The 25,852-nt window shown below is 32.3% G+C and overlaps 1 protein-coding gene across 2 annotated transcripts in view; it reads right to left on the bottom strand.

Moving 5' to 3' along the window:
* LOC126886511 (zinc finger protein 501-like) overlaps positions 1-8,463 on the bottom strand; it is a 61,971-nt gene extending 53,508 nt beyond the window's left edge. Inside the window, exons 1-2 of one of the 2 annotated variants that reach the window (XM_050653481.1) lie at positions 8,152-8,463; positions 348-3,579 (exon numbers count right to left, since the gene is read on the bottom strand). In XM_050653481.1, the coding sequence (XP_050509438.1) occupies positions 2,591-3,579; positions 8,152-8,380 (1,218 nt within the window). In that variant the 5' untranslated portion in view covers positions 8,381-8,463 and the 3' untranslated portion in view covers positions 348-2,590. Of the gene's footprint in view, positions 1-347; positions 3,580-8,151 lie in introns of those variants that run through there. The other variant, XM_050653482.1, reaches the window with a different exon arrangement.
* Positions 8,464-25,852: the final 17,389 nt, after the last annotated feature.

The raw sequence follows: 25,852 nt of genomic DNA, 5'->3' as shown, positions 1-25,852 counted from the left end.
AATTTTTAGCAATGCAAATAATCAAAACCGACATAATTTGACTTGAACTTTCAAAGGCGCTAAGCAGAATTGCTATTTTATTTTTTAATCAAAAGTTATTCGGGTTTAAAAATTGCAGTTTTTCGATTTTTTGAAAGTTCAACCGCGTTTATCTCGAAAACTGTGCATCCTACTAAAAAACTTGTAGAAATATTTTTTGCTTAAAATGACCCAAAAAATACAAAATATTGTTTTGTTTTGCCAAAAATCGCTGTTATTTGATTCCTCAAGTTCTTGGTCTATAACAATCTTATCGACATCCGGATCAACTGTTACCCAAAAAATTCGTGTTCTACGGGTCAAAATACATAAAAAAAATTTGGGTAAGTCCATCTGAATTAACGAGGCCGTTGTACCCCCCCTGGCGACAGGACTAAAACTCTTAAAGATTTTTTTATTGAAAATAGACATGTGGCATTCTTATGGCTGCAACATCTTAAAAAAAAATTAAAGTGAATTTTGTGCACCCCATAAAAATTTTATGGGGGTTTTGTTCCCTTAAACCCGCCCAAACTTTTGTGTACGTTTGAATTAAATTAATATTGTATTACCATTAGTTAAAAACAATATTTTTAAAACTTTTTTGCCTTTTAGTACTTTTTCGATAAGCTAGTGTTTATCGAGATATTTTGAATATTTGTCGAATCCACCACATATTTGTATATGGTTAAGTACGATTATAGAGACCTGTTAATAATCTGAAAATTTATTTATAATTTACATTTTTATGTATATTTTGAAAAAGAAGCCACATCTCGATAAAAGGTGACTTATCAAAAAATGACTAAGAGACAAAAAAGTTTTAAAAACACTGTGTTTAACTAATGGTACCACAATAATAGTTTAATTGGAACGTACACAAAAATTTGGGGGGTTTAAAGGAGCAAAACCCACAGAAAATATTTATGTAAATATATTTAAAAAGAAGCCGCATCTCGATAAAAACTGGCTTATCGAAAAAATACTAAGAGACAAAAAAAGTTTTAAAAACGTTGTGTTTAACTAATGGTACCACAATAATGAATTAATTGGGACGTACACAAAAGTTTGGGGGGGTTTAAGGGAACAAAACCCCCTAAAATTTTTATGGGGTGGACAAATTTCACTATAATTTTGTTTTAAGATGATTCTGACATAATAATCATACATGTCGGTTTTCTATAAAACATCTCTAATAGTTTTCGATATACAGTAGAACCCCGTAAATCCGAACCCCACTAATCCGAACTTTCGGCAAATCCGAACCAACGGAAAGTGAAAAAAATTTAAAAATTCAAGACAAAAACTTAAAAACATGTTTATTATACAGAGTAAAGCCAGAAAATTGGACAATGTAGGATTACTAGGACTTTGACATTTAAAATTTCTTAAAAATAAATATTATAAATACTTTAATATATAGGTTTATAAAGTGTTTATAAAGGTTAAACACAAACTTACTTTGGTTCTCTCGTAGTCCACTTGAGTCCAAAAATATTGTCCACACTCTTGCGAGAACGTTTGGCTACTCAAAATCACAATGAAAGCTTTGAACTACTAGTTAAGGCTAACTTTCGGATAATCCGAACTTTTCGGAATCCGAACAGGCTATCCCCCCAATTAGTTCGGATTTGCGGGGTTCTACTGTATTGAAAAAAATCGATTTTCATTTTGTAACTTCAAAGGGTTGTAACTTTTTTTATGAGCACATTTGTACTAAGGTAAGTTAGGTTCAATCGAACTATTTTTGACCCCAGAATGTGCGGTATAATTTATGGCCAATCTTTTTGGGACACCCTGTATAACTGTTTTGGATTATCGTGACAACGAATATTTTAGTGTGCAACAAAGAAGTATGAAAGTATTTTGCTCTAATATTACTCCAATAAACAATAATATAATTTGCAATTTACTTTCGTTCTTCATATTTTGCGCAGTAAAATATTCGTTGTCGAGATAATCCAAGAGGGTCGTATATTCGTGGAATGGGGTATAGTATACCTACTTTACTTATTTACTATATTAATCACTGCTATATTAATTAGCTTATTTAGCTAAAGCTTTCAATTGAAAATGTTTGCGAAACAAACAAAACATATAATAAGTAATATGTAAACTGTCGTCTGCTAAACTACTGCTTATTTTAGAGACAATATACCCAATGCCCTTTCGGCTTCTACACTGGTCGGCGGATTTCCTTTTAAGGCTTTATATGTAAATGTAAGATACTTTCTTTTCCATTGACCCCCCCCCCCCCCCCGATTTATACAGAGTCATTTGTTTTCTAGTGTGTTAGCTCGAGATGGTGACAGGCAAAGTAGATTTACATGCTGACGATATAGTTAGCTCTAACTCCTGTTGCAATGTAAGATCAAGATCGGAACCAGATAAGGGAACCTCTACATTATACACTTTTTTCAGTCCCGCAAATCCCGCGGATCACGCGCTTGTAATCCCGCATCACGCGGGATTGGAAAATGACACGGGATTCCGCAATACCGAGATCTCGGTATTCCGGAATTGGAGGCACTAGTTCTAAGGTCTTTTAAAATAACTTGTTTTACTAAACTGCCTAAAGTTTTTGTCCAGCGTGAACTTTCGTACTCGTATGTTTACGCAAAGAATTTTTATGAGTGAACTGCTTGAAACAAATTTCACACTTGTAAGGTTTTTCTCCAGTGTGCACTCTCATATGTATTTTTAAATTACTTTGCTGCGAAAACCGCTGAAAACAAATTTGGCACTTGTATGGTTTTTCACCAGTGTGCCTTTTTATATGATCTTTCAAATGATGTGCTACACTAAACTGCTTAAAACAGATTTCGCACTTATAAGGTTTTTCTCCCGTGTGAACTTTCGTATGTCGATATAAAGAACCTTTCTGAGTAAATTGCTTAAAACAAATTTCGCACTTGTAAGGTTTTTCTCCTGTATGAACTTTCGTATGTCGATATAAACAAATTTTCTGAGTAAACTGCTTAAGACAAATTTCGCATTTATAACGTTTTTGTCCAGTGTGCACCACCGAATGGTTTTTTAAAGAAGTTGCCTCACTGAACTGCTTAAAACAAATTTCACACTTGTAAGGTTTTTCTCCAGAGTGCACACTCGAATGTTTTGCCAAATTGGTTGCTAGACTAAACTGTTTAAAACAAATTTCGCACTTGTAAGGTTTTTCTCCTGTGTGAACTTTCGTATGTTGATATAAAGAAATTTTCTGAGTAAACTGCTTAAGACAAATTTCGCATTTATAACGTTTTTCTCCCGTGTGCACCACCGAATGGTTTCTTAAAGAAGTTGCCTCACTGAACTGCTTAAAACAGATTTCGCACTTATAAGGTTTTTCTCCAGTATGCAATCGCATATGTCGTTTCAAACTAGATACAGTAGTAAACTGATTAAAACAAATTTCACACTTAGAACATTCTTGGTCAGTCTGAACTTTATTGTTTTTACTTAATCTTTTTCCCTCACTGCATCTACTTATATAGTTTCCTTTATGATATGAAGGTTTATTTAATGGTTCCATAATTTGCATTTTGTTCTCCTCTTGGAGGAAACCTAAAATACAAAATAACTATAACGTGAAAACTTTACGGGAAGGAACAAATTAATGCAGAAATAAGGGGTTTTACAAACAAAGAAAAGAAAACGGTTTCTGTAAAGCAGTTGTATGTTGACCTACACTATGACAATTTTTTGAAAAGATTAATTCACTGCTAGAACTAATTTTAAAACTTAGACCAGTAAATGTATGTGAACCACGTGAATATACCAGCACCTGAGTCAAGGAGGACATTGTTAGATTTATGTTTCCTACACAAAATCATTAATGCTATTGTAGATCGTCCTCAACTGGTATTACTTGTTAGTCTTAAAGTTCCTAGTAGAAGCAAAAGACAATCAGAAATCTTTTCAGTGCCATTTCATCACACTAACTATGGTGTCAATGAAGCCTACACGATTGGTCCTGAGTACTCAGAGCCTGCCAAGACAAATCGATATTTTTGACTCCAAAATAAGGTTGTTTAAAAAACAAATAAAAAGTATCTTACAATAAGTTTGTTGCAGTTTTGTAGTATCTTAAAGAGATTGTATTATTCTGAGGTGTTTGATATTTTATTCATTTATTGTTGTTAAGGTGTAGATTTGTAAAACTTTTGTAAATGGATACCGTAAATAAATAAATAGGTACAACGATACCACGTAATTTTCCGTGTCACCACCGAATTGCATGAAAATTTGGAGTCAAGTTCCTCTTACTCTCTACTTCATTATTGAGCTTAGAGCCACCCCTTCTCGGAGGTGAAAACCATAATGTTTAAAATAAGTTTGGAAATTGATAAATCGACCAATTTTAAACAACTTTTGTTCTAGAGGTTTTTCACTAACACTAAATCAATACTTTTCAAGTTATTTGCAAGTGAAAATTTTCATTTTTCAACAAAAAACCCACACGTTCAGACGGTTTTTTCGCAAATAACTCAAATAGTAGCTATTTTATAAAAAAATATATTCTTAGCAAAAAGGTAGCCTATAAAAATATGAAAAAAATGTTTATTTATGAAGTCTATAGATCCAGCACAAGCAAAGTTGTAACTCATGAAAAATAGGTTCTGATTCCTCAAATTCCAAACTGAACATTTCAATGTGAAATAACCAAAAATTGAATCTGCGTTTAACCTGTAACATGTTGACGGACAGAACGTCTATAGACGTCTAATCTCCATTAGACATATCCAGAAATGTTAAAAACTCATTGTTTCCACTATAAACTATAAGCACTAAAAGAAATTCAGCAATTTCCCTATTATACTTTGCAAAATATATACAGGGAGGGGCTAAATTATGGAATAAATTAATTTTCTCTAAAATGGACGACCTTGGAGAAGAATCCCGAAAGAGGTCAACTTTTATTTTTAAATTATAATTTTTTGGCATATATTTCATACTAGTGACGTCATCCATGTGAGCGTGATGATGTAATCGATGATTTTCTTAAATAGGAATAGAGGTCGTGTGGCACCTCATTTGAAAGGTTGTTCAATTTTCTATTCAGTAATATAAACAATAATATCATTATTTATACAAGGTGGCCAAAAAAATAATTTTTTAATTAAATTAATTGACGCAAAAAGAAGAATGTATTTAATTTATTTAACTCAAATCGACCTGTTTTTTCTCCAAATTCGTCCATTTTAGAGAAAATGAATTTATTTCATAATTTAGCCCTCTCTGTATAGTGTCACAACACTTGCTTACACATTTGACGCACTGTCCGTCAACGTGTTAACTACCCGCGCATCAAGTTATAATATAAGTACACGCGTGGCATACTTTATTAACCACAAGAGAACACACTTAAAAACAGCAGTTTTGTTTTTTTTAAAACTACACTTAGTTGTTTGTTATAAACCTTATTCGGCATCAGCGAAGGCTTGGAGTTCCTTCTCAGTAAGTCAATTGGGATTTTCAACTGGAATTGATCCCCGGAGAAATAAAATTACTAATAAAAAAATTTTTTAATGTGATTTTTTTCATGAGGAAAAGTATTGTTTATGAAGAAAAATAATACTTTGTGCCCTAATGACTGAAAAAAAAAAATTGAAAGATGTTCTTTATTACTACAATCGTGGCATATTTTGTACACCACCAGAAACAACAAATAAAAAACTGGTAATTACGATCTTCTAAGAACGCCGATTATAACAAAACTAAAACCAATTATAAAGCACATTCCAGTTAGGTAGATAAACAAGGTCAAAAATTAAATGTTTAAATATATTTGCAGTTAAATTCTTATATCTGGCGTATAAAATACACCAGTGCGTGTAGTTAAAGGTTAATGAGTCTACATACTTCAGACACATACCATTTATCCGCTTTCTTATGAGCTACATTTTGTTATATTTATAAAATACTTACTTTTTAAGTTACTTGCAAAAAACCATCTGAAAATGTGTTTTTTTTTTTGTTGAAAAATTAACATTTTTCTCTCAAATAACTCGAAAAATATTGAGTCAGTGAAAAAACTCTATAGAAGACTGTGCTTTGACTTCAAACTGAATATTTAATTTATTTTTTTACTTTTTAATTTATTTATAAATGACATAAATAAAAGCTTCAATTTTGCTCAATTTCTTCTATTTGCTGATGACCTTAAATTATTTCACATAATTACCTCTGATTTGGATCACTACAATTTGCAATCAGATCTTAATGGTCTTGTGGAATGGTGCTCACTTAATGGTATGGACTTAAATGCAAACAAATGCCATGCTATAACTTTTACTCGACTAAGACACTTTGAGAATAATTCTTACTTTATACGGGACACTAGGTTACAATTAGTTGACTCAGTTATAGATCTGGGTGTTATTCTTGATACTAACTTAAATTTCAACCTACACATTAATAGCATGGTTTCTAAGTCATTAAAGATGCTTGGCTTTGTTAAAAGATGCAGCTATGACTTTACGACTGGTCGTTCTTTAAAATTTCTTTATTGTTCTTTGGTTAGACCACATTTAGATTATGCATCATGTGTTTGGTCACCTCAATATAACTGTCATATTAATAAAATCGAACAAGTTCAGCGTAAATTCTTACGTTATTATGCTTATAAGATGCATCTCACTGGTCAAAGTTATGAGTCTTTACTGCAAATTATTCGACTTGACTCATTACAGAGTCGTCGTCAACATAAAGATCTTTGCTTCTTATATAACTTAATTCATGGTCATAAATTCTGTATCCCACTTTTAAATAAAATTGGTCTACATGTACCTTCAAGAACCACCCGTTCTGTGACCACCTTCCACGAGGTCATTAACCGCACAAATTATAGTTCAAGTTCCTATCTCTCTAAAACTCTTAAATTAGCAAACACATTATCTCCGCAAATTGATTTCTTTGTGAACGACTTTACTGCGTTTTCCACACAATTATATTTATACTTAACTTAATGTTCTAATTTCAAGACTGATTTGTCAACTACTGTTATTGTCTTTGTTCTAGGATAAGTTGTATTTGTCAATTTCAAAATGTTCTAGCTCTCAATTGTTGAATGAGAGCAAGTAAGTTTATTCTTTATTATTGTTTGTTATGTATTTACCAATTTTGTATCTACTAGATCTTATTTTTCTAATTTGTGTGACATTTTAATTGTAAAAAATTTTAATTGTATCATGTACTAATGGACTTCGGTCCGTAAATGAATAATAAATAAATAAATAAATAAATACATCGTTATTGTTTGTTTCTCTGAAAAGTGACAGCTAATCCATGTAGTATTAGAAATGCTGTGCGAATGCGCTTCTCTGCTGAGAACTTTGAACATATCGAAATCGCTGATACATACAATGGTGAGTTTAATTCATACTCAATTCGAAAAAGAGGAAGAACTGGGATCCTACAAGAACATTTTATTCAAGATCTTCAGAAAAAATATGCTACACGGCTTGGTATTGAACCTAGTAAACCTGAACATGTACTTTCGTGTTTGGAATGGATTCCCAGCCTTCATCAGAGTTTTACAGGTCATTATTTGCAAAGTCCCTGTAATGTATTTCTTATTTCTATTATTGTTTCTTGTGATTATTTCTAATAACATTGTTTAGTATATTTGTTTCATTTTTACATCCTAATTTAATAAACGTAAAAAATGGTATCTACAGTGTTTTTTATTCAAAGTATCGTTTTAATCGTAAAACTAAACTTCATTTTGGGTGAAGTTAAAACAAGCTAGTTAGATGATTAACAATTATACATGTGAAAATACTGCTCTGACAAATGTCATTGCAACAGAGTAATTAATTGGTAAACTTTTAAGTTCAGTTTCTGGACATTTGCAGAAATGTGACTTACTTACCATTATCTTCAGCCGAGTCCTTCATTTCATCTCTGGCGTTAGGGAGTACTGTTTCCAATTACCCTGACTGACCCTAATTAGGTTTTGCCCGTTTATAAATAAATAAATATAGAACAAAAATTGCTTACAATTAATCAATTTATCCATTTCCGGACTTATCTTGAACTAGTTTTTTTTTTTCATTTTCCCTTTATGGAGAAATTAGTAATACAGGGTAAAAACATTTAAGCATAGGTATAAAATGCCTGTTATTTAATACTTACTTTCTTCAGCAACTTGTTTTTCTTCAAGTGCTGCAAACTTATGCTCGTCTTGTTTAATTTTAGTCTTTACAGGTTCTTTTAAATCAGAATAAACAAATGCATCCTGTGCACTTTCCGTCAAGGGTTCTTCTTTAATTTCAACTTTCATGGTATCCAGAAGAGCATAATCTACCTCATGATTTGATGTTTCCCTTTTACAGGATTTTTCACTAACTTGTGATAATTCCATTATTGTTAAACTTGATTTTATATAAATAAATATAACTTTTTCACGTTCATGTTCAATCAAAATCAAAAAATAAATTTATTAAAACTGACAACTGACACCAAACTTCATGTCTCATGTGTCAAACCCGTCAAACGTGGTCTGTCAAGGGTCTGTCTGATAGGGTTATGAGATGTTAAGACCGCTTTACAGCTTGCAAGAAAACTTGCTGCAATACTCTTGCATGCAAGACTTTCATGCAAGTCAATTGCATGGTCTTTTACAGCTTGCAACCCGGCTTGCATGCAATTTGAAATTTTACCCTTAACCTAACTTATAAACTTTTGTTTTTTTTTAATTACTTTATTGCTGTTTATTTAACTTGGTAAATTTCGAAATGCCAAGACTATCAGAAATAAGCAAATATAAAAGGAAAAAGGCGGTAGCAGCAACTTTAAGTATTATTATTACTGCAGCCAGCCTTTTAGTCACTAATTTAGAACACCGAGATCGGAGCTGGTGAGTAAGATCTTAGTTGAACAAGAAGAGGGGTAATAATGTATCTCCAACAGAATTTATCCAAGTAGGTGATGAAAATGACTCTAATTTTCTAGGAATGAATGTACATTTTAATAAACCCTTGGGAAAAATTGAACAATTACAAAGAAATCTATATTTCGAAATACTATTTCTGCGAAACACAAATTAATTATTATCCTAAGGTACTTAGCTAGAGGAGAGAGAGCTTCCGTAGCTTAATATACAATTTACAATAATTATAGAATCTCAGAAAGTGCCATTTCATTATTCATTCATTTCCATCGTTGATATATTTCACAAACAGAAAACAGCTGATCGGCATGTATTCGTGAATCCGTGTCGTCAATGACATTTGATATTGTGGAAAAATCAAATTCCCCTAGACTTGCATGAAAACTTGCAGAAAAAATGGCACCAAACCGATTATCGCGCAATTGCAAGAAGTTGCATGCAATAGTCAACTGACGACATACTGCGCATGCCTTTAGGCAACTTTCTTGCGTCTTGCATGTAGAATTGCAAGCTGTAAAGCGCTCTTTAGCACCTCATTGATCGAATTTCGTAAAAATAATTATACCATCCTTTTGCTCACGGTTTGTACAGCAATGATCACTAGGTTTCAGATTTTGATCACCTGTAGTTTATTTTTTATTAAGGGTTGAAAATTCAAGGACGAAAAAAAAGATGTTGGCACCTCATTGATCGAAATCTTTAAAACAAATGACTGTATTCGATAGGAAATAAAGCGCTGAGCAATGATCACCTATTTTGAACATTGATCAGGCTTTTTTTTGCACTGAAAATAATTATTAAAGTTGCAATAACATTACCACGCACGCGCAGTCCATTAAAAATTTTATATCTAACAGGAGCTCTGTTCTTTATTTGAAAAATTTTCAAGGACAGTCACTCTTCGGTCCGAGTAAAATTATTCTGTCTAAATCTTGACCCGAGGGGTAGCGGCGTGTAATTTGGGTTGCCTATATAAACATCGACGAAATTTGAGTTATTTAAAACGCTGAAAAGACTAGTTAGTGATAATAAAAACCGATATTTACTGCGGTTACATGATATTTAATATTAAAATATTATTGGATGTGGTAGAATGTAGACTCTTTGTATAATTACCAATTGAACAGTGAAGCTGTTAGATCAATTTTCCGATTCAATCATTTCTACTGTTTACAGTTCTGTGTTTGTGTTTGCTTTTGAGTATGTATTTCATTTTCTTGACATCGAAAATGTTAGGTGTGGAAAGAATTAATAAGTGCGTGAAATGCGAAAAAGTGTATAAACATAAACATGATTTAAAAAGACATGTAAAAAGTTCGCATCCCGACAAATTGGATGCAATTGCCCCTTTAAAAGTGCTTAAAGGCAACGTCTATAAGTGCACACATTGTGATAAACAATTTAGATATGTCAAGTTTAAACTTTCATGTCAAAAAAGTGCACACAAATGTATCAGTTTCTGCAGAAACTAAAACATTTCATCATAAATGTTCTCTGTGTAATTATCATGCAACTTTTAAAAAGGACTTTATTAAACATTATGAAACTTCTCATAGCATTCCTATGCAATGCGATACAATAGAGTTTTCCAACCATGATGACTTTATTTCTTGGAAGAATAAAATAGAGCTTGAAGCAAATGCTAGTGTAGTTTTATTGCTGAAAAAGTGAACTACATAATTGCCACCGATAATAAACAGGCCATTTCGCGATTTAAGGTTATCAACACAAATTACACGCCGCTAATATTCGGGTCAGGATCTAGAATCGAGTATCAAAATTGTTGCAAGCTTTTTACTCTTCGAACGAACCGTTTTCTTACAGTGTTGCGCGATTTTGAATAAGTAATAAATTATAAGTTCTGACCCAGAAAACTCAGAATTGATTTTTACATTATAATCAAACGAAGCGGTTATAGTTAAATTTGTTGCTATCTAGAGAATGTAAAGATTATTCGTGATAATAAGAATTGTAATAGATTTCTTTGTTGTGGATATTAGGACTATTTTATTCCAAGGAGATAGTCAGATCACACTATTGGCAACTGAGCATCTTAAAACATGTATTATTATATGCATTGTTGTCAGGTCTAAAAGTTACTTTTTCTCTTAAAGTTTTTTATACCTACCTAATAATATTAGTATAATTATTATATTATATTATATTATATTATATTATATAATTATATTATATAATTATATTATATTATAATAATTATACTATCATTTTTTAAAAAGGAATTTCTTTTTTAAGGAATGATAATATTATATAAAACTGGTGATTTTTTCCTTCGCCATGCGACGGGGGATACAATCAATTGCCATGTACAGTCGCTGTACTCAATTTTTTCTGGCATCCTCTAATTTTATTTGACAACCTCAACTATAAGAAAGACTGGATTGATTTCGCTAATTTTGATTTTGAAATATTTTTAGAAGTCGTGTTCTCACCATAGGTATAATAACACGATAGATTAGGCCAGGTCCGAAAAATAGCGTAACGCGGAGCAGTTCGGGTCGGTGGTCTATCTATCTCTCTTTACCGGCGCTTAGCTTTCTCTCTCTAGCATATGATGGCTGCCGCCTCTGTGTCACTCAAGGTTCATAGATAGTATGCAATAATCTACCTTGTGTGTCACTATCGTTCCATTACTCCCACCTCTTGGTAGATACGCTCACACTGTCACGACAGACAAAGATAGCTAGACCACTGTACTTAACCCGCGAGTAGTCACGCCGTTAGATAGAATCTCACATTTTATCCTTTTTCGCGATAACTTGATGAAAAATTTTGAAATTTTGAAAAAATTTCGTAAGTGCCTCGAGGAAGGGTGTAGTAATACATAGGATTTTTTTATTTATTTATTTCTTCTTCTTCTTCTTCTTTTTGTGGAATTTATGGCTATGGGGACAGCCAATTAGCTTTAATAATTGTTAGAAATAATATAAAATACAAATTTGTTGTAAATCCGTATTTAAATTCCAATTTTGAGATAGAATCTAACACGCGACTATTCACGTTACAGAAGTGAGCGCGACTACTTCCGGGTTAATATTGGCGTTACACCCAGAGATATGTCAAGAATAGATCTGGCTAGGGATATGCTAAATAATGCATCGGGGTGTAACGTCAATATCAAGTACGGTGGTCTAGCTATCTTTGTCTGTCGTGCGAGTGTGAGCGTATCTACCAAGAGGTGGGAGTAATGGAACGACAGTTAAGGCCGCGTCCCACCATCAAATAATTTGATCAAACTGGTTTGAGCAAACTGAAAGTGACAATTAGTGACGTCACATCCTGAGTGTTCATTGTGGATAATAATGAAAAATTTTAATTTTAAATAAAGTACAAACAAGTTAGACAACTCAATACACAAAATTTGATCAAACTAGACTGATAGTGAGAGCACAGATTTTTAGAATTTCAAAAAAACTGCAATTGTGACGTCACTTTGACGTACTTCCGGAGTTTGCTCAAACTGTTTGATCAAATTATTTGATGGTGAGACGCGGCCTTTACACAGAGGCGGCAGCCATCATATGCTAGAGAGAGAAAGCTAAGCGCCAGTAGATAGAGATAGATAGACCACCGACCCGAACTGCTCCGCGTTACGCTATTTTTCGGAGTTGACCAAATCTATGTGTATAATATCTTTGGTTACCCCCCATGCCACAGTATAGGAGGCCGATGCATTGAGTAGCATATCCCTAGCCAGATCTATTGTTGACATATCTCTGGTTCTCACTATCAAATAATGAACCGTGATAGTGCGACGTCAAAAGGTCCAAAAAGTTTCCAAACAAAGCAAAGGTTTGACGTCTGTGAATTGTTTATACACGTGATTTGTGTAATCCATTTTTATTTTATTTTATTTTAACAATAATCTGCACATTTTTTCTTAAGACACAATCCTTGTTAGTCATATCAATCATATTGCTTTTAATTTTATAAATGTCCTTACACAAAATCAAGGATTTACACACTACATAGTACTTACTGCTCTTCAGGTTCTTAACCAGTCCTATATGGAAATATGGTGGGAAATATACTATGAGCATTGATTACAATCACGGGTACCCACCACCCAACACATTACCATTTTGTAAAAATTAAACATCTTACAATAAGCAATATATTCCAATTATAAAAACCAAAACAAACACCACGTGTGAATTTTTGCTTTGTTTGGAAACTTTTCAGAGTAGCCAACATTGATTTGACGTCACGACTATCAAGGCCGCGTCTCACCATCAAATAATTTGATCAAACAGTTTGAGCAAACTTGACGTACTTGAGGAAGTACGTCAAAGTGACGTCACAATTGCAGTTTTTTTGAAATTCTAAAAATCTGTGCTCTCACTATCAGTCTAGTTTGATCAAATTTTTTGTATTGAGTTGTCTAACTTGTTTGTACTTTATTTAAAATTAAAATTTTTCATTATTATCCACAATGAACACTCAGGATGTGACGTCACTAACTGTCACTTTCAGTTTGCTCAAACCAGTTTGATCAAATTATTTGATGGTGGGACGCGGTCTTTACGGTCCACTTGATCAAACTGGTTTGAGCAAACTGAAAGTTAGTGACGTCACATTCTGAGTTTTCATTGTGGATAATAAGGATAATAATGAAAAATTTTAATTTTAAGTAAAGTACAAACAAGTTAGACAACTCAATAAAAAAAAAATTGATCAAACTAGACTGATAGTGAAAACACAGATTTTAAAATTTTAACAAACTGCAATTGTGACGCCACTTTGACGTACTTCCGGAGTTTGCTCAAACTGTTTAATCAAATTATTTAATAGTGAGAACACGACTTAACGCTCGGTTTCATAATCAGATAAAGTGAACTTTAAATTTGAAGTTGGTACCTTTATCAATAGCTAAGGCCATGATACTATAAATAAAGGCTAAGGCTAATAAATAAATGGCTAAGGCTACGCCGAGGCCGGCGTAGCTAAGCGGTAGTGTGCTTGGCTCGCGTGCCGGTGGTCCGGAGTTCAAATCCTACCGCCGGCAAGAACAACTAGACATTTTTAAAATTTTTATAGGCCCCAGGTCGACTCAGCCTGAATAAAATGAGTACCTTGGGTAAAACCAGGGGTAATAATAGGCGGTTGAAGCGTGGCACGCTGTTGAAGGTGGTTGAAGGTGTTACCTTCCTTGTATACCGTAGGCCCTAGATATTCGCTCTGAGCGTTAACAAAGTGTCAAAACAAAATCGACCGACCTGCTCATGGTGGCGGTTTTTTGAAATTTTATCAGGACGCTTTGTGTATGTTTAAATGAAACATTTAAAAAAAAATTCCTTGTCACGCTAGTGATATTATGTATTAATATAAACAGAAAATAAAAACGCACTTAATCTGATATAAATTCTTCTATTTCCAATATTGATTATCAGTTTGATTTTGTATACATAACCTCACTATCGCAGTTTATGTCAATAAATCTTTATTAACGAAAAAGAAAATATTTTTGTTGCACTATAAATTACAGTATAAATTAATAACTAATGAATTCTAACAATTGTATTCGGTTATTATCACTACAAAATAAAATATTCAAGTTTAACAAAATAATCCCATAAGACTCAATGTTAAAACGTCCTGACAAAATCTGACAGTGTGTCACGTGACTGTAAGTAGAGGGGAGACGCACGGAGCCAATAGCAGACTACCCTGCTATACTCCCAAAGCCACGTGAGCGGTATAAAACGGGAGACTATTCATATTACCTTTATCAATGCAATAATTCATATGGGTAAATGTCAACGTTAAAGTGAACTTTAGTTGATGTTTAACACTTTAAAATTGACATTTACCCATAGGGCTTTTCATCGATTGGCATTTGTTTCGAGCTTCTGTCAGATGTTGTATAATCTGTGTACAATATTAATATACACGGATTATACAACATAAGACAGAAGCTCGAAACAAATGACTGTGAATGAAAAGCCCCATATGATAAGGTTACCAACTTAAAATTTAAAGTCCACTTTAACTGATTATGAAACCGCACGTAAGGAGGAAGATCTCTATACCTACTCTATACATTGAATCTCATCAGATATCAAATGCGTTATTAGTTGTATAGAAAGTGTCTAAATAATGTGCTCCTTGTTCAAGAATATCTCTATTTTTGACAATATCGAAAATTAATATACGGAAAATATGTTTATAAATAAAAATAAGTTTAAAATATTGTTTATTTATTAGGTATAATAAAAAGTGTTTTTCAACATTTACTCTGCGATAAAGTTTAAAATTCAAAACCTTCCAATGATTGACAGACGCCTAAAAAGACTTTGGCCAGAAGCAGAAGACCAAGCTGCTAGGTCAATTCCAGAGAGTCGTCAATGGACGACACCTGCCACAAGCCAAAAATTTATAAAATATTCAGTGATGAGCGCGCTAATAACGGGCAAAATAACGTAAAAGAGAGAAAAGATAACACGTTGTGAAATAAAAAGAGATGACACTAGTAGAGATGTAAAATTATCAATAGGAAGCTATACTTAAATTTATATTACATAGTTTCTCACCTTTAGACGTCTGTGACAGGAGAATTTTATAAAATTGTGTAACAGTGGCACTTGTCATACTCCTTTCATACTAAAATTGTCTAAAGATGGTGAAGTATGTAATGTAATGTAAATTTATAGGTTCCTATCGATAGTTTAACACCTCTGCTAGTTTCAACTCTTTTTATTACACAACGTGTTATGTTTTCAATCTTTTGCGTTATCATGCGTAAGCAAGGTTTGATAATTGAATTGAGTTGAAGCTAGTTTCTATAATAAGAACATTCTTGCTGAATAGGTGTACAGTATGATGAGTGCACTAAGAACAGGCAAAATAACGCAAAAGACGGAAAACATAATACGTTGAGAGGTAAAAAGAGATGAAACTAGTAGAGGTGGGAAATTATCAATAGACATCTATAAATTTACATTATATTCATAGTTTCTCACCTTAAGACGTATCGGATGAGTTTGGCGACGTATAGGAGTCAAACTGTGGCAGGAAAATTTTATAAATTCTGTCATAATTTGACTCCGATGCGTAGCCAAACTATCAATATAAGGTAAATTTCTAGGTTTTTATATATAATTTCCCACCTCTACTGGTTTCATATCTATTTATTTCACAACGTAATATGTTTTCCGTTATTTTGCCAGTTATTAATGTACTCATCACCGTATATTTTTACCACCAAACTCTGAACAATGTTATCTCGTTCAAATATTTTAATCTGTTTGTCCTTTGTCCATAGTGTATGTTATTTGTATCGTTAATTTTAAGTAAATGTCTTCATTCTGGGAAGGTATACTTAGATCGAAAGTATGCTTGGGCAAGATAATATTAATAAATAAATAATGCTCAATATTTGCATTTTATTTTTAAAAATAAAAAAATATACCTATATATAGGTGCATATTTGCCTTTAATCGGTTTAATAAATACATATATTATATATTCGATAGTTAATTTGCAAGTAAGGGGCTTATTGTTAAAATGTTAATAAATGGTGAACTTATATCTAATATGGAAAAAACATTAATCGAAGCCATCGAGATAAACTTCTAAATATTTACATTTATATGTAATATTTCAACCAAGTTCGTTGATTTAAATAAATATTGAAACTCAGGCAACACTGCTGATGGTAACAACAATTTGCATTAGAAGTAATTTTTTTCTCTCTCTGTTAATAGTTCTATCCCTTCTACTGGAGTATTATGAATGTACAAGTTGGCTAACTTGATAGACAGCTGATTATACAGTGTTGCCTTGTTGCCTAAGTTTCAGTATATATCGTTAAACCAATTATAATTTACTATTTTATTTGGCTATCAGCCACAATTTAAGTGTGAAATTAAATTTATTTGGCGTTTTATCCTAAGTTGCCATAAGAAAATAGCTTCAGAACAATACAGTATAAAATTGTTTGAAATAAGTTACGTTTTTAAGTAAATATTTATAAATAATATGTAATAATTCATCTCGATGGCTTCCATTAACGTTTTATTCACTTAGTAGGTATAACTTTCAGCATTTATTAACATTGTAATAATAAGCAGCTTACTTTGAAATTAACTATTGAACTTGTTATTTGAAAATTATCAATACAATTCTGATTGAAAACAAACATATTCTGTAACAAGTTGCTTATTTTGGAAGCTAGCTTATTTTCTGGGTTGCAAATTGCAATGCAATTATCAAACCTCGCTACCGTATCAGCGATTTAAAGGACGAATCCTGCTTTGTTTTATTTCTTATATTCATTCTTTTATATTTTGAAACAAGGTGGATAACAGAAAACAAACGTAATTTTTAAAATGTGGTTGCATTAAAAAACAACGTGTACTACTTATATAGGTACAGTGGAACCCCGATAAGTCGGCCCCCGATAACCCGGAAGTCCGGCTAACCCGGACCGATTTTCATCAGACAAAAATTTAACAAATAAACAATTTAACAATTTTATCAAATAAAAATGTATGTAGGTCAAATAATATTTGAGAGATAATGTGTATTTGTGTAATTTGAACACATATAAGTATGTACAACAGTAAAAATGATTCATGCACACGGCGGCAGGCAGAGCGACCGTCTCAGCTTATCGGAAAGAACAGGCACCTGTCTGTATTCCTTTTCCGTTATTTATGTCAAACTGTCTTAGCATTGTTTAAAATAGACGTGACTATTTAAAAATTCTTTTTTAAAACAATGGCCTTAGTCTGTTCTTAAATAACAACATTGTTTTAATCACTTCCGTTCTGTAATCGTGCTTCAGATTGTGTTTGCCTGATTTTTGTCTACGTAATGGTAACAAAACTGTAATGTTAACAAAACGTAAAAATGTTGTGACAATGGAAAAGAAACTAGAAACATTAGGTAGGATTGATAAAGGCGAATCTTTAAAATAAATTTATTGCAGCATCATAATATGATATTATGATACCATAGGTCTGGATCCCGCGTATGAAAAAAAAGTTGATTAATAGCAAGCTAAAAATTTGTTAATAGCTTAAGGGTGTCTAGTCGGATAAACTTTGATATATGAGAACACTGGAACAGGGGCAGTTTTAATTGTGGAACAGGTAAAAAATCTGGAACGGTCAGAACACGAAAATGGCACATTTGTTTTGTCCGACAGAACAGACATAAACTCTCCGAACAGAGATTACACTCTCATGCAAAAATCAGACTGCTATTTATCACCTGTCATAATTCCTGTCATTTGACATATTCTACATGTTCCACTCATTAAAACGCCAATTTGGTGATAAATAGCAGTCTGATTTTTGCATGAGAGTTTAATCTCTGTTCGGAGAGTTTAAGTCTGTTCTGTCGGACAAAATACATGTGCCGTTTTCGTGGTCTGACCGTTCCAAATTTTTAGCCTGTTCCACAGTTAAAACTTCCCCTGTTCGAGTGTTGCCATATATTAATGTTTGTCCGACTAGACACCCTTAAGCTAATAACAAATTTTCAGCTTGCTATTTATCAACTTTTTTTTCGTACGCGGGATCCAGACCTACCATATTATGGTGTCGGTACATCTCTACAGTATGACTGAGTTTTTTACCAAGAAATGAACAAAACTCTACACTCTATACAACTATACGTAATTTAGATGTGTACTGTGCATATGTGTTTCATGTTTTTGTAATTATAATGGAGGTTATTTATTAATTTTTACTATATTCTCCGGCTAACCCGGATTTTCGATAACCCGGATCGGCCGCGGTCCCGATTAATCCGGGTTATCGATCTTATCAAACAAGAAAATACAGAACGATATTAAATATATAGATAGAGTGAGATCGACAGACAGAATAAGTCTTCTTAACAGACCTTAAGCTGCGACAGAAACATCCTGTTATGGCTGTTACTCATCTCATACTAATGGCACCAGTGGCGCACCCAGGGGGTGGTTTGGGTGTTAAAACCCCTCCCACCGGCCACCAGTACATACAAAGAATAGTAGGAAAATGTAACTTGTCTTTAACAAACATACAAAAAAATTGCTGTGTAATATGTAAAAAAAGTAGAAAGAGGCTTTTCATCGATTGTCATTTGTTTCGAGCTTCTGTCATGTGTCACATAATATTAATATATCTACGTCATACGTCTTTGGTTTGTATCATTGGCAATACCAATAACGTATGACGTAGATATATTAATATTATGTGACACATGACAGAAGCTCGAAACAAATGACTGAATGAAAATCCCCATGAACGATCACATCAATCACTTATTTTGTATTTGCTGTCTTTTTCTATAAATAACAAACTTTTGTTATAGAAAAAGACAGCAAATACAAAATAAGTATTTAAGGTCAAATGTCTTCTTCTTTTTTTTTCTCAAAATGTCATTTTATGCGATTTTACATGATTTGGTGTTTATTTAAACAAATTTGCATTTTACATCGTAAAGTATCAATGAAAAAAAATATATTTTAGTAGAAGGGACTCAAAAATATCATTATATGGCATTATAACAAGTTATTTTGATGGAAAATCAGTTTTTGATCAAATTTTATAGTGTATAAAACGTTTAAATATCGTTTTTCTACAACCGTGTTAAAAATGCAATTTTTAGCACTCCATACGATCGTTATGCCACTTTAAGGCACTAGTGCTTTAAAATTTGTATGGCACTGCAGTTCGTATTGACCGTATACGCTGTGAGCTTCGCTGGTGTCGCTCCTAGCGGACTACTATTCAACTTTCACCGGTAATTTTTAAATTTATTATTTAATTGTTATCGCTTAATATTTACAACGCAAAAAACTAATTAAATTGTAATGGATTTTTTTAAGATTTTGCTAATCATTTTGACGTTCTATTGACAAAATATGAATTTCTTACTTCGGATACTTTCACAATTATCGTGTAGATGGCGCTAAGATTAATGGATTAATAGATTAATAGAACATTAAAAAAACTTAAATTCAGTATTTAAAACGTAAGCATATTTAAGGTAAAAATATATACCACAGCTTTGACCAACTAATATTTTTTATAATTAATGTTTTTAATTTTAATTTTAAATTAATCACTTTGACATTTATGTCAAATTTCCGGTAAAGGTTTACAGACTTGTCACTACTGGCGTTCGCGAATTTGTAAATATCCCCTCTACGTATGAGCTCACAGCGTATAGGCAATTTTGATGTAATGTCAAAAAAATATAAAAATGGAATGTCAGTCAAGTTCAAGTAAAAGTTTTTGTGGATATTGCCCTGTAATTACGTTTGTAGAAAAAATATTGTATGATATGCGTGTTAAAAAGTACATTTTTAAGGCACTCATGTGAATTGCAGAACTCGCTTCGCTCATTCTGAAAACTTTCACATGCGTGCCTTAAACGTGTACTTTTAACACTTATATCATAAATAACTATTTTTACATTTTCCTCCATTCCCAAAATACATTATAATCGATTTGACTGAAAATATGCCCACAGATAGACTTTAAGTGGTTAGAATGATTTGAATTAGAAAAGAAAATATTCGTTTTCGTTTTGATTCAATTCGAGTCTCTTGCCATCCTCTGACACCGTGTTTCGGGGTCTCTACCCCTTATCAAAGAGGCTATGCAAGTAGACTGAACTGAATCAACTCGAAACGAAGAAGAACTGCATATATTAAAATATCTGCAGCAGAGTGTGGTTAGACTATCCTCTAACGGGGAATGACAAAATGAATAAAAATAAATTTCGACCAAGAGTCAGGATTCTGTTAACCGAGATACGATAGTACACTTCGCGTCAAAAAAAACTGGTACAACTCTTATAACCGAAAATCGTGTTTTTCAAGTTGTGTAAGTTGATCTAGTCGCACAAGTGTCATTCCAATTTCTAGGGCAAAGTTGCCAGTTCAACGAAAATATTATATCAAACTAGGTAAAAACGGCGGGCTGTGCGACAGACCGCATTTTTTAATACACTAAAAACTAAAAGAATTGTAATTTTCCGTCATCTAAATTAAGTATCCATACATTGATTCGGTTTTTATTATAATTTATAAAAATATTTCAATTCAAAAATAATGATAGATAATAAATCTTGGCATGACTTTAAATTATTATGTTTAATGTCAAATCGAGAGGTGTGATTGGTTTCTCGTAAATTGTAGGACAAAACTGCATTAAGTTGTGTAGAATACATAAAACACACTGGAAAAATGAAAAATTTAATTTGAAATTAATACAAAATGAATAACTTTTACAGTGAACAAGTGTGTAATTTAAATATATGTATTACAATTATTCGAAATATACATTTTAAACGTTATTTTTTTGTATTTAGATTTAGTGCAATTGCGTTATCTGTGATGGCAACAACGAATAAGTGATTCACGAACAATAATTGTCAGTCTGAACACAGGTTTACATTGGGAAAAAAAGTGTACCAGTTTTATATGACGCGAAGTGTACCAAGCGGCGCCGCTAGGAGGAGCATTGAATTACATTACAATACAAACTCAAAATACTCAAAAGTATAATTAGTCCAGTCGGGATAGCATTTGACCTTGCATGCCGAGCTGCTCAAAATTTTATTTTTCTTATCTTTAGGGGGGTCAAAAGTAGTCTAAATTTAAAATCGCGAATGAATTCCTCCGTTACGTTAGCCACCATCTTGATTTTAAAGGAGAACCGTTTTTGTACAATATCTCCGCCATTTTTAACTTTTCCACAAAAATGGTAGAAACTGAAATTGTTAAAAATAAATCGTATTTACAATTATTACAATTTCTTTTTAAAAATTTTTGTCGTGAGGTCGATATTTTCTGAGTTAATTATACTTACAGTAACCGCCTATATTTTTGACCATGATATTGCATGTAACTTTTTTATTATTGTAATATAATTCAAATCCTTCTAACCACTTAAAGTCCTATGTTTTGGCTATCTGTGGGCAAATTTTCAGCCAAATCGATTATGATGTACAGTCGAACCCGCTTATTAGAATACCTCTTAAAGGAATATCCCGGTTTAAGGAATAGAAATTTGAGGTCCCGAAACATTTATAGTAGCAACCAATGATCGGTTATTAGAATATCCCGGTTATAGGAATACTTTTACTTGGCACAAAGGCTATTCCAATAAGCGGGTTTGACTGTATTTTGGAAATGAAGGAAAATGACGGTATTTTAACGTTTTCTACACTATAAAATTTGATCAAAAACCTGTTTTGAATCCAAATAACTTGTTACCTATACCTATAATGCCATATAAATGACATTTTTGAGTCCCTTGTACTAAAATAGTATGTTTTCCATTGATACTTTACGATAGAAAATGCAAATTTGTTTAAATAAATACAAAATCACTATAAAATCGCTTAAAATAACAATTTGAGAAAAGAAGAAGAAGACAATTCGACCTTAAATGTTTTATTTCTACATCTCTCAGATGCTATATATATACAAATTTTCAGACAAATCGGAGATCCAAAAGTTTTTTTGATCCAAAATTGAGTGATTTGAAATGGAATCACCCGTAATTATATGGTATAAGTTCTTGGCTTGTGGCAGGTGTCGTCCATTGACGATTGACGACTCTCTGGAATTGACCTAGCAGCTTGGTCTTCTAGTTAAAGTCTTTTTAAGCTTAGGAGTCTGTCAATCACTGGAGGGTTTTGAATTTTAAACTTTATCGCAGAGTAAATGTTGAAAAATACTTTTTATTGTACCTATTATATTATATAAACAATGAAATATTATTCTGGTCCAGATAATAAAAATATTATTTATAACAATTATTAAAGCTAATTGGCTGTCCCCATAGCCATAATTTCCACAAAAAGAAGAAGAAGAAAAAAAATAAAAAAAGTCCTACGTATTACTACACCCTTCCTCGAGGCACTTACGAAATTTTTTCAAAATTGCAAAATTTTTCATCAAGTTAATTATCGCGAAAAAGGATATAATGTGAGATTCTATCTAACGGCGCGACTACTCGCGGGTTAAGTACAGTAGTCTAGCTATATTTGTCTATCGTGCGAGTGTGAGCGTATCTACCAAGAGGTGGGTTTAATGGAACGACAGTGACACAGCGAGGCGGCAGCCATCATATGCTAGAGAGAGAAAGCTAAGCGCCGGTAAAGAGAGATAAATAGACCACCGACCCGAACTTCTCCGCGTTAGGCTATTTTTCGGACCTGGCCTAATCTATTGTGTTATTATATCTATGGTGAGAACACGACTTTTAAAAATATTTCAAAATCAAAATTAGCCAAATCAATCCAGTCTTTCTCATAGTTATAAAATAAAAAAAAAGTACGAGTCAGAAAACGTTGGTTGTCAAATAAAATTAGAGGATGCCAGAAAAAAATTGAGTGCAGCGACTGTACAGGGCAATTGATTGTATCCCCCGTCGCATGGCGAAGGAAAAAATCACCAGTTTTATATAATAGTATCATTGCTTAAAAAAAGAAATTCCTTTTTAAAAAATGATAGTATAATTATTATAATATAATATAATATAATATAATATAATATAATATAATATAATATAATATAATATAATATAATATAATATAATATAATATAATATAATATAATATAATATAATATAATATAATATAATATAATATAATATAATATAATATAATATAATATAATATAATAATTATAATAGTATTATTAGGTAGGTATAAAAAACTCTAAGAGAAAAAGTAACTTTTAGACCTGACAACAATGCATATAATAAGACATATGTTTTAAGATGCTCAGTTGCCAATAGTGTGATCTGACTTAGTCTCCTTGGATTATATTAGTCCTAATATCCACAACAAAGAAATATATTACAATTCTTATTATCACGAATAATCTTTACATTCTCTAGATAGCAACAAATTTAACTATAACCGCTTTGTGTGATTATAATGTAAAAATCAATTCTGAGTTTTCTAGGTCAGAACTTATAATTTATTACTTATTCAAAATCGCGCAACACTGTAAGAAAAAGATTCGTTCTAAGAGTAAAAAGCTTGCAAGAATTTTGATGAGATTGAAGAGTGACTGTCCTTGAAAATTTTTCAAATAATTAATACAAAATTATCTGCTAATGACTAAACCCTGGAAATGTGTTTCCTTTCGTGAGCACTTTGTTAACTTTCAGATGGTATAAATATATTTCAGAAATACTAGCCGTAACATAGTAATTTAGCAAAACTCGGGAAGGCACTGATTTCACAGTAGGTTTAAAATTTTTACCGCGCTAAAGAACTGGGCTCCTGTTAGATATAAAATTTTTAATGGACTGCGCGTGCGTGGTAATGTTATTGCAACTTTAATAATTATTTTCAGTGCAAAAAAAGCCTGATCAATGTTCAAAATAGGTGATCATTGCTCAGCGCTTTATTTCCTATCGAATACAGTCATTTGTTTTAAAGATTTCGATCAATGAGGTGCCAACATCTTTTTTTTCGTCCTTGAATTTTCAACCCTTAATAAAAAATAAACTACAGGTGATCAAAATCTGAAACCTAGTGATCATTGCTGTACAAACCGTGAGCAAAAGGATGGTATAATTATTTTTACGAAATTCGATCAATGAGGTGCTAACATCTCATAACCGTCTGATAGCTGCGGCTGCTGCGGCTAAAACCATAGAGTTATATTAGCATAGAGAGAGTGTCATTCAGAGCGAAGTGACGACACCATCTTTTTTATTTGGATTAGTGCTGTTTCACTCTTACGCATAGTAAAGCTGCTACAGTTGTCCTCCTCTTCCGTGCCTATATTCACACTGAATGTCATCATATATTTTAGATACAATGTGTTAGAAAGAGATGCCGCAAACCAGTCCATGAGATCTTGTCGTCAGGAAGCGCGGAAGGTAGGCTCCCTCTAAATATATACCTCTATGGCTAAAACTCGCCCTGATGGAATACAGTGTTGCCAAATTTTGGCTGAGAAAAATGTCACTTTTGGCGGGCAATTCAAATTTCTATAAGTCACTCAAGGACAGTAGACCTTAAAAAATAATATTTTCATTTTCAGTATTTATGGAGGACGGAGGCTACTGATTGATAATTCCGTTTATCTTAGATGTGTTCAATTGTATGTAATTATTATATGTATAATATGCAAATATTTGTTTGTATGATTGTTTTTAGACTACAAATAACAGAGATATAATACCATACATTAATTAAAGAATATGATTGAAATAATTGATGTCTATAATTTTTTTTGTTGAAGTGTTCAAATGCCAAGAGCCAGGAAGGATGTATGTAGTAAAACTGAAGAACAAAAAAAGGAACACATGATATGGATTAATAGTAATAAGGTGTAAGGCATACAGAAAAATGAAACGAAAGCTTAAGAGATAACCAAAACAATGATAATAAATAACAAGGAAGGCCTGAACAACAGAGAAATAAAGTGCAATCAGATAACATTAAAAAAAGTATCAACCTATGAATACCTAGGTAGGGAGTATAATTAATAACTGACGACGATAATTAACTGATAATTAATAACTGAATAGGAAACGAAGGAAAGAAATCGACATGAATATTTTATACCTTTAATAAACCCATACTAGGATAAAGACATACAAATGCAAGTGAAAAGGAAGATGCATAATACAATAACAAGACGACAAGACCAGTAATAACCTATGCAAGTGAAAATTGGATGAAATACAGAAGAAACATGAGTCAAAAATAGAAGAAATGGAGATGAAACACTTAAATGATTGCAGGAAAATGAAAATGGCGTAGAATAAGAAATGAAGAAGAACAGAAATAGAGCCAATATTAAATCACATCCAAAATAAACAACTGGAATGGTATGGACATATCATAAGAATGAAACCAGAAAGGATGGCCAGGAAAATTCTGGAAATGGGAAACACAACAAAAAGGAGAAGAGGACATCCCCTAAAGAATTGGAGGTATCAAATAGAGGATATA

The sequence above is a fragment of the Diabrotica virgifera genome, chromosome 6, assembly GCF_917563875.1.
Source record: "Diabrotica virgifera virgifera chromosome 6, PGI_DIABVI_V3a".
Taxonomy (NCBI): Eukaryota; Metazoa; Arthropoda; class Insecta; order Coleoptera; family Chrysomelidae; genus Diabrotica; species Diabrotica virgifera.
This window is presented reverse-complemented; position numbering and strand designations above follow the sequence as displayed.